Source organism: Natrix helvetica (assembly GCF_964273705.1).
Source record: "Natrix helvetica genome assembly, chromosome: 3".
Taxonomy (NCBI): domain Eukaryota; kingdom Metazoa; phylum Chordata; class Lepidosauria; order Squamata; family Natricidae; genus Natrix; species Natrix helvetica.
In genome coordinates, this window is record NC_138549.1 from 108,961,392 (window position 1) to 108,971,087 (window position 9,696).

General features: G+C 40.1%; 1 protein-coding gene across 1 annotated transcript; it reads left to right on the forward strand.

The window, feature by feature from the left end:
* Positions 1-4,090: 4,090 nt before the first annotated feature.
* On the forward strand, positions 4,091-8,697 carry PARS2 (prolyl-tRNA synthetase 2, mitochondrial; the record flags this gene model as incomplete). The annotated part of the gene is given in 4 exon segments (XM_081949224.1): positions 4,091-4,151; positions 4,154-4,166; positions 7,193-7,221; positions 7,224-8,697. Coding segments are annotated over 4 exon segments (1,527 nt in total). The 3' UTR covers positions 8,648-8,697.
* Between the last annotated feature and the right edge of the window lie 999 nt (positions 8,698-9,696).

A 9,696-nucleotide genomic window follows, 5' to 3' on the forward strand; every position in this document is an offset into this window, starting at 1 on the left:
CACTGAAGATGTTACCTAGTTTGGTAATGAAGTGTCTGCAAAAAATCAACCAAGCTCAGAAAGCACCAAGGACTCCACAGAGTAGCAATCTCTTAAATTTTTCCTGTACACCCAGCCATTTCTCTATGTTAGAAGTAGGACTGTGGATGTCATGGACTTGCTCTCTACCACCAAAGACTTTGCCAGCTAGCCTGTTGCTTGCTGCCATATAAAAGGGGCAGGGAATAGGGGGAAGATTACATTGCAGCTTTGCAACTGCTGTTAACTTCAAGGTCGGATCCGTTGGCTCTGGTATGCAGTTGCCTAGCTACAATGGGCTGTATACCGTGTTTGAAGTTGATGTATTTGTGTGTTGTCCCTCATAGCTTGCTTGAAACCATTTGCTTTCAGTTTATTCCTAGTAAAAGTACTTTTCTCTAAATCTATGGAGCCAAGGATTTTTCTTTCCTAGGAAATGAACAGAGGCAGCAGTGACAGATTTCCATGAGGATAATTTAAGATTATATATTTAATGCAGACCATATGCACACATTTTCTCTCACCTAATTTAGATGTGTACTCATTCCCCTATTTCAATGCACTTGTTCTTGTGACTATAAGTACTGTAAGTTGAGCTAATTCAACATATTCTTCTTTAATATAACTTTACAATAGTCTTCAGACAGACATGATAATTCCTCTTTTATAAGGGGCTCTTGGAAGAATAGACTATTTTTAAACCCACTTTTTACTTTCAGATTCATATCCAAAACCACCTCCACAATAGCCACATTTCTGACACTTGAAAGCAAAAATTACTCAACAATCTATTTCTTTTCCTTTTAATTGTTGGATTTTATTTGGGTGTTTCTATTGCTGACCTCTGATGATAAATAAAACAATTTGAATTAAATGAATATTTATGCTTTTAGACTAGAGTCTCACAACTTATAAAGTTATGATTAGCTTAAATTACAATTAGCAGGACTAACCATTGCTAAGATAGGCACTTTTTATAGAATACGCTGGGTGGGCTTGTACTGACTGCTAATAAAAACCAAACAAACCATATTATTGCTGTTATATCAGAACTCTAATATTTTACAACTGCAGAATTATTAGAGGCACAGATTTTATTCCACTTATACTGTTTAAACAAAATTGCCTAGAGGAAAACAGCTTAAGACAGAAAAACAAGAAGGAAATACACCAGTCCCATATTACTTAACTTTATGGTATCCAATTGCTGCAGGCTTCTGTAACTTTAGAGAAAAACATCTCTAAAATAGTTATCTAACCTTGTTGATCAGGTTGCAAAAACGGAATATTGTGCAAGGAACAGTAAAGCAGGATTTGCAGTAAAATTAATAACCCATAGGATAAGCATCAGTTTTCTATGTAATAGTTTAAAAGTTTAACTGAGAAAGTCCTTGATAACCAAAATTAGAGGTAAAACTCACTTAAGTTGCGCTCAGCCTCTAGTAACTAGTAACTAACTAAATATCTGCACAAATTTATATGGAGGTGGACGGACGGACAGACAATACAGATATAGTTTGGCGGCGTCAAACTCGCATTGTCATGATGGCATTACATGACATATTGGGACTATTTTCCCCTTCGCTAAACTGAGCATGTGTGTGGCCAGCACGTGATGTATCTGGCCCATGGGCGGCGAGTTTGACAGCCCTGATCTATATTATCTATCATCTATCTATCTATCTATCTATCTATCTATCTATCTATCTATCTATCTATCATCTATCTATCATCTATCTATCTATCTATCTATCTATCTATCTATCTATCATCTATCTATCTATTGTCTGTCTATCATCTATCCATCCAGGGGTGGGTTCCTATGCGAACCGGTACCGGTTTGCGTTTTGTGCGCGACAGCGACCATTAAAAGGTAATAAACAAGATGCCAGCAACACCAACGGAGACAGGTGAACCAGTTCGGGGGCATGGCCAGCCTGAGTTGCTGCCGGTTCTGCGACCCAGGCCAGATTATCACTACCGGTTCAGCCGAACTGGGAGCAACCCACCTCTGTATCCATCTATCTCTATATCATTTATATCTATCTATCTTTATATCATTTATACCTAAGAGCCGCAGTGGCACAGTGGTTAGAATGTGGTACTGCAGGCTACTTCTGCTGCCTGCCGGCTGCCTGCACTTTGGCAGATCAAATCTCACCAGGCTCAAAATTGACTCAGCCTTTCATCCTTCTAAGGTGGGTAAAATAAGGACCCAGATTATTGGGGGCAATATGCTGATTCTGTAAACCACTTAGAGAAGGCTGTAAAAGCACTGTGAAGCAATATAGGTGCTTTTGCTGTCTATCTATCTATCTCTCTATCTATCTATCATCTATCCATCATCTATCCTATCTATTCTTGGTCTAATGTATAGCTCTGAGATCTTCCAGTGGTCTTCCATTCTGCAACAATTGAAGTTTCCGAACACTGTTCAAGTGCAGCTCCTTATAAAGCACATTGCAATAGTTCAATATGGAGGTGACTAAGTGAACCTCTCAATCCAGATCAGGTGGCACCTAAGACAAAGCTGTGCAAAGACCCTCCTAGCCAAGACTGCTATCTGTACATTGAGTAGGAGTTGTGAATCTAAGGCAGGGATGTCAAACTGGTGGCCCGTGGGCCGGATGCATCACGCACAGGCCACACCCACCCCAACTCCACGAATGGGAAAAACGTCATGATGATGGCAACGTGACGTGTTGAGTCTGACACCCGTCATCTAAGGGATACCTCCACATTGCACACCAGATCCGTCTGAGGCAATACCACCCCATCCAGCAGCAAAGGTGGCATAGCTCTACAACCAGTAGGCCCCCTAAACTAAAGCCAGCCTTGCCAGAGTTCAGCTGAACCCTGATGTCCCCCACCCAAATCTTCACAGACTGCAGACCCCAAGATAACACATTCATTATTATTTTGATCCGGGGGGGAAAAAGTGAAGCTTCTTTTTTTTTAAAAAAAAATAGAGATTCCTTTTGCCTTTCTCTATCAGCTCTGCTGTGGCTGGCATAACCTTTCCTGCCACAAGCAGGCATCTACCAAATAGCACATAGTACAACATGGAGGTTATCACTTTATATTCTTCATGATAAAACCAATAGCCAAGTAGTAAAATTAAGTCTATCGAAACAGCACTGCAGCACACCTCTTTAATTGCTCGGCATACCTGCTTTAATTCCTACCAGTTTATTGCAAGATTGAAATAGAAAGCATGTAATGACGGACCATTGCCTCCTGAACAGAAGGGACATTGAAGAATTGGGAAGTCAGGTCTTGGTGCTAAAGAAAAATAAGGGGAGAAAAGTTCTAAATCCAAATACTGAATGTGATTCCTCTCTCTTCAATCTGTTTTTCTTTTTAATTTTATTTTTACAAGGAATAGGACGGAGGATAAGGGGTACAAGAAGACTAGAAATCGGCGGAAAGTCTTGCAGCTGGACCTGCCCATTTCTGATATGATCTGACAGGAAGGTTTTTTCTTCTTCCCGCCTGCTGGAAAAGCGGGGAACAGGAAGATCAGCAAAGCCAGAATGATCAACTTCTCCTTTGCCCATCACGCATTGTCCACATGTCATCTGGACTGCACCGTTGCGCAACGATCCAGTTCAGTCCCGATGTAGACTGGATGCCTACGAGCAACGCAGAAGCAAAATCCCATGCTGCAATACTTCTCTGCTGATTCATAGATGAGGGCTGGCCCTTCAATAATAGCTATTAAAATTAAAGAGCATTGCAACATTTGCAACCTGACAGGCATGAAATACAAAGCCTCTTATAACCCTGAAACGTGGGCGCGGGTATATCACAGAATGTCGTGCTTATATCCAATGTTCTGACCAGGCATATGTCTCAAGTAAGATTTAAAAGCTGGCGAACGTATGCGTTCGCTTGCCGTAAAAATGTAAACCAAAAAAAATAGCTTTGCACTGCCTCCTTAATATGACATATGGTGGAATTCGGACCAGAAACATTTGCCATTATTCCTCCAAGAATACTCGACGCGGGAAAAGCCCGCTTCTCTGCGTCAGCCCGGAAGCGTTCCGAAATAAAAGGGAAACTATGTGTACGCATGCGTAGTTGCAATCGAATGGCTCGCAGGTCTTGCGCAATTGCTGGAAGGTCACGCTCCGCATTGAATGGCATCGGTGAGTTTTGCAAGGAGGTAAGCTATCCCAGCCACGGTCGGTGCCGTAAGTGAACGCAGGATGAAAGAGGGGTAGCTTGTTCTCGGGCTGTTCCTGGCGAGTTTGCTCACGGGACTGTTGTTTTGTAGACACCGAGCTGTATATCTGCAGTTGGGGCAGCGGTGCAGTTTGAGTAACAGATAACAGAATAACAGAGTTGAAAGGGATCTTGTCATCTACTCCGACCCCCGCCCAAGCAGGAGATCCTACGCCATTTCTGACAGATTACAGTCCAGTGTCTTATTGAAAGTTTCCAGTGGTGAAGCTCCCACAACTTGCGAATGCAAGCTCTGTTCCATTGGTTGATTGTTCTCACTGTCAGAAAATTGGAGAAATTTTCTGACAGTCAACAATCAACCAATGGAACAGAGCTTGCATATAAGGAGATTATTTCTAGGTTGAATCTCTCGAAATATATGATCTTCCATGCCCATTGCGTGCCGTGTGACTTATTTCCCAGAATTTCTTCCTTTGGAGGTTTGTTGCTGATGATCTTCACAAAAACGTCAAGAAGCATTTAATTTAACAAAGTACGCATTAGAATAACCTCCTCTACTTGTACCCATACTTTTCCAGAAAACTGGAATGGCCGTAGTAAAGCAGAGTTAGAAAACATGCATTATTTCAGATATAGCTGAACTAAAGTTCTCGTTAGCCATCTTCACTGGCCATGCAAGCCGTGAGTTACAAGACTGCAGTATCCCAAAAGTATCCCAGTATCCCAAAAGTGTTTGGAATGCATAGGAACATGAATGCAATACCTGCCTGTGAGTCTTTAAACCTGCCCTATCTTTTCCCTTGGACCTGCCACAGCTAAGGAAAGATTGGATTGTTCCTGAGATAAAATGTAACTGCTTTTAAAAAGTTGCAGGCAGGGGTTACATCTATGCTCTCATTATCCCAAGCACTTTGCAGTGATTGGGAGGCTACTTCTGCTGACTGCCAGCTGACTGCAATTTGGCAGATCAAATCTCACCAGATTCAAGGTTGACTCAGCCTTCCATCCTTCCAAGGTGGGTAAAATGAGGACCCAGATTGTTGTGGACAATATGCTGGCTCTAAACTCCTTAGAGAGGGCTGTAAAGTACCGTAAAGCGGTATATAAGTCTAAGTGCTATTGCTATTGCTAAAATGCCAATCTCATTCTGAAAAGTAACTAAAGTAAAGATATGGCTGAATAGGGAGCCTTTATTCCCCATTTGCATTCTTTATAGTTGATTGATTCATTATATTTCATCAAGTCACTGTTGACTCTTAGCAAATACATAGACTAATGTTTCCCAATTTCAGCAACTTTAACATTTATGGGCACACTGGATGGGGAAGTCTGGGAATTGAAGTGCACTTATATTATATTTGCTGAGGTTGAAAGACACTAAGGTAGACCTTGACCAGGATATCTGTCACCAGTTGACTCTTCAAGTCTTCCAAAGTGCACCCATCACCACTGTAATCTAGGCCATCCACATTGCTGCTGTTTGTTCTCTTCTTTCCTTCTGCCTTTTCCATCATTATGGTCTTCTAAATGGAGATGTGTCTTTGCCCAAAATGTGATAACCTTTGCCTTGAGTTAGAATTGTTGTACACAATTAACTCATCATTAATAATGCTTATTTGCTTCCTAGTTGTAATATAGGATAACACTGAAAATAGACTATTGGGTGGTATTAAATCTCATTGTTTCTTTCTGCATCAAAATGATGCAAGATCTAATGTTACAAGAAATGTATACACTGTAACAACTATATCTATATATTACTTTATAAGTAAGATAATGAAAACATAGCCTACTTTTAGGTACATAGAATGGAGTAAAATTTAAATAGGAGTTAGGATGTTTAATATTAAATATATTTTATTTATTTGGGTGCTTACTAAGGAAAGGAATGCTTTAATAGAATAGAAGAAATAAAAATAAAGCAACAGTGAAAGAAAAAGGAAAGGAGAAAAGGAAGCAATATATCAATCCAGAAATAAATACAATGCATACATACATTTTTTGTCCAGTTCTAATAAAGTATTGCCATATTTTATTATGCCCTTCAATATATAATCTATGTTTGTTCTAGTTGCAAGCACTATCAATCTACTGAGTAATTTGGCCCATTAATGTGTCTTTCCAATGTTAAGGGATTCTTGGCGATGAGAAAGACATACATAACCGCTGTCTGTTGTCCAATTTCCATGTAATAGGTTTGCAATTTTAAAAAATTGATATCCAAAAATATTAAAACTTTACTCAAAATCAAATTAATGTATGTAATTTCTTGGATCCTTTTAAAGTTATTTTTTCAGCTCACTTCAGCAGCTGCAAAGCTAGCTGATTCCTACATTATATTTCCTTGTATTAGTTACACAATTTACAACATCAAAAAGTTTGAGAATCTGGTTTTTTGTCTGTTGCTCAATTGGCGTTCAGGATGGATCTAGTTAAAATGCCAGCTACATTTTTTAAAGTCCAAACTACTATTTAGCTAAATAGTATAAAAAGAAATTGTTGTAACAAGTTTATAATATAAAATACAAAAGGAAAATTCCACTCCTCTTTACCCACTTTCTCTCTCTCTCTCTTATATATCCCTGAAGGGATTTAGAAAAGGAAAATTTGGGTTTTTTTTAAAGGTAAGAAGTAGATTAAGAAGATACTTGGGTTTCTTTCCATTCTTCCTATTCTGATACCAATTGTTGGGGGTCTGGAGAAAATTACCATTTATAAATTCGCGTGAGGATTTAAGATGTCCATTTTATTTATCGTACATGAGGTGGTGGGACACCTTTTAATGGTTCTTTGAGACAGTCTCTGCAAACAGGCTTCAAGTTTTTTTTCTAGAAATACCTTATTTTCATATCATTTTACAATATCATCCAGAATAGTTCTTATTTACTTGTCAATCAATGCAGTATGAATTGTTTTGTCATACAGCATAGTGTAGCTTATAAGCTTAATTATGTGAAATTAGTTTTTGTTACTTTCTCTTTTCCTGCAGATTTGGAACTGAAGCTTCCTCTATGAATGTTAAATGAATCTTAAAATGGAACAACTTTTTAAAACAGGAAAAATAGTACTGCCTTGTCTGGCTAATTGGGTTGTATGCTGTCAAAGACAGAGTTACAGGTCTTACTGCAATTTTCATAAAAAACAAAAGCTTTTTCCACAAATGAACCTGCGGGATGACACTGAAGCATTCCAGGAGAGCAGATCTGGAGAACCAATGTGTAAAAGCCAAACATTGATGTTACAGACTGGATTGATTTGTCCTGCCAACCCTGGATGCTATTACTATATGCCTTATACTGTCCGAGCGATGGAGAAGCTTATCAAAGTTTTAGACCAAGAAATGAAAGCCATAGGTGGCCAAAAAGTGAACCTGCCCACGTTATGTTCAGGAAGGCTCTGGAAAGCCAGTGGAAGATGGGAATTGATGGGTAAAGAGCTTCTGCGAGTGACAGACAGGCATAGTCAAGAATATTGTTTAGGGCCTACCCATGAAGAGGCCATCACAGACCTAGTAGCTTCTCAAGGCTCCTTGTCTTACAAACAGCTTCCTCTTTTGTTGTATCAGGTGACAAGGAAGTTTCGGGATGAGCCGAGACCTCGTTTTGGGTTACTCCGTGGCCGAGAGTTCTACATGAAGGATATGTATAGCTTTGATGTCTCTGAGGAGGCCGCCCTCCAGACCTATTCCCTTGTGTGCAAAGCCTACTGCAACATATTCAGCCGGTTGGGGCTTCAGTTTCTGAAAGTCCAAGGAGCAACAGGAAGCATCGGAGGGACATTGTCTCATGAATTCCAGCTACCTTCGGATGTCGGTGAGGACCGATTGGCGATATGTACCAACTGTGACTTTTCAGCCAATCTAGAGATAGTAAAGTCAGATGAGATGCGTTGCCCCATTTGCAAAGGAGAGCTGGTTGAGAAGAAAGGGATTGAAGTGGGCCACACATTCTTCTTGGGAACGAAATATTCTTCCGTTTTTAAAACTACTGTTCAAACCGCTGACAATGTGCCCGTTCTAGCTGAAATGGGATGTTATGGGTTGGGTGTCACCCGCATCCTTGCCGCCTCCATTGAGTTGCTTTCAACAGAGAATGCCATTCGTTGGCCAAACCTTATAGCACCCTATCAGGTTTGCCTTATTCCTCCCAAAAGTGGCAGTAAGGCAGACAAAACAACAGAACTCATAGAGGATTTACACAGGTGTGTTGCTGAAGCCATACCCCAACTTAAAGAAGAACTTGTGCTGGATGACCGGACTCAGTTCACCATTGGAAAAAGGTTAAAAGACGCTGACAAACTTGGCTATCCTTTTGTTATAGTATGTGGGAAGAAGGCTTTGGATGACCCTCCTCTCTTTGAAGTATGCAACCAAAACACGGGTGAAACCCTATTCCTTATCAAAGAGGCTACAATTGACTTGCTACGTAAAGTCCATATTCCCTGAAGACTGGATTGGGATAGTGGCGGTTCTAAAATATTAAAACTTTGTCATATCAAAACATACAATAATTTGAGTATATTGGATTTTTTATTGTTTTAATTTCTAGTTTGTAACCCAAGTACCACAATGAAGCAGAATGATTCCTCTCTTTCTGAAGCTTTGTATGTGCCACCCATACTAGGTAGGTAGGCTAGCTAGGAAACATGATTAGATAATTGTACTTTATTGGAGGCTTACATGAACAGAATCCTGCACATCTGGGCCCTTCTCCCCACATCCCCTTTATAACCCCCAAAGGAGGGGGTCTCTTCTGAGCCTCTTGCCCCGCTTACATTCCTACTATGAGCTAACCTGCTTTTTGATTTATTTATTATTTTATATCCCACCTTTATTATTTTTAGAAAACTTAAGGCAGCGAACATATCCAATACATTCTGCTGCCTTCTATTTTCCCAACAAACAACAACCCTGTGAAGTGAGATAGACTGAGAGTGACTGGCCCAAGGTCACCCAGCTGGCTTTCATGGGCAAAGCAAGATTTGAACTCATAGTCTCCTGCTTCTAGCCTGAGGCCTTAACCATTAAACCAAACTGGCTCTCTTAGGCTAGCTGTACATTTCAGGTACAGAAACAGCAGGCCTATCTACAGAGGGTGTTTTCTGGAGTGAGTGAACTTCTCCCTATAAAAAGGGCTTCCATAGCATTCCTAAGTACTTAAAAAAAAAAGCTGCTCCCTTCCTTAAATGAGAGTAGATTATCTGTTTGTGTGGATAACCACAATGTTTTGAGTTCCGTTTTTATTTTGGGTATAGTTTAAACTAGTGTTTCTCAGCCCCAGCAGGTTTAAGAAGTGTAGACCTGAACACCTTATGATAGTTGGGGAATTCTGGTATTTGAAGTTCACGTTTCTTAAGATTGCTGAAGTCGAAAGATACTGATCTGAACCATCAAAAGGCACACCCGTGGAGTGCAAGTCCCTAAAAGTCTTCTGTCATTCAAGCTGCCTAACTGATCAAACTTTTAAATGAAAGTTTTTGCCTTGTATTTTTGAT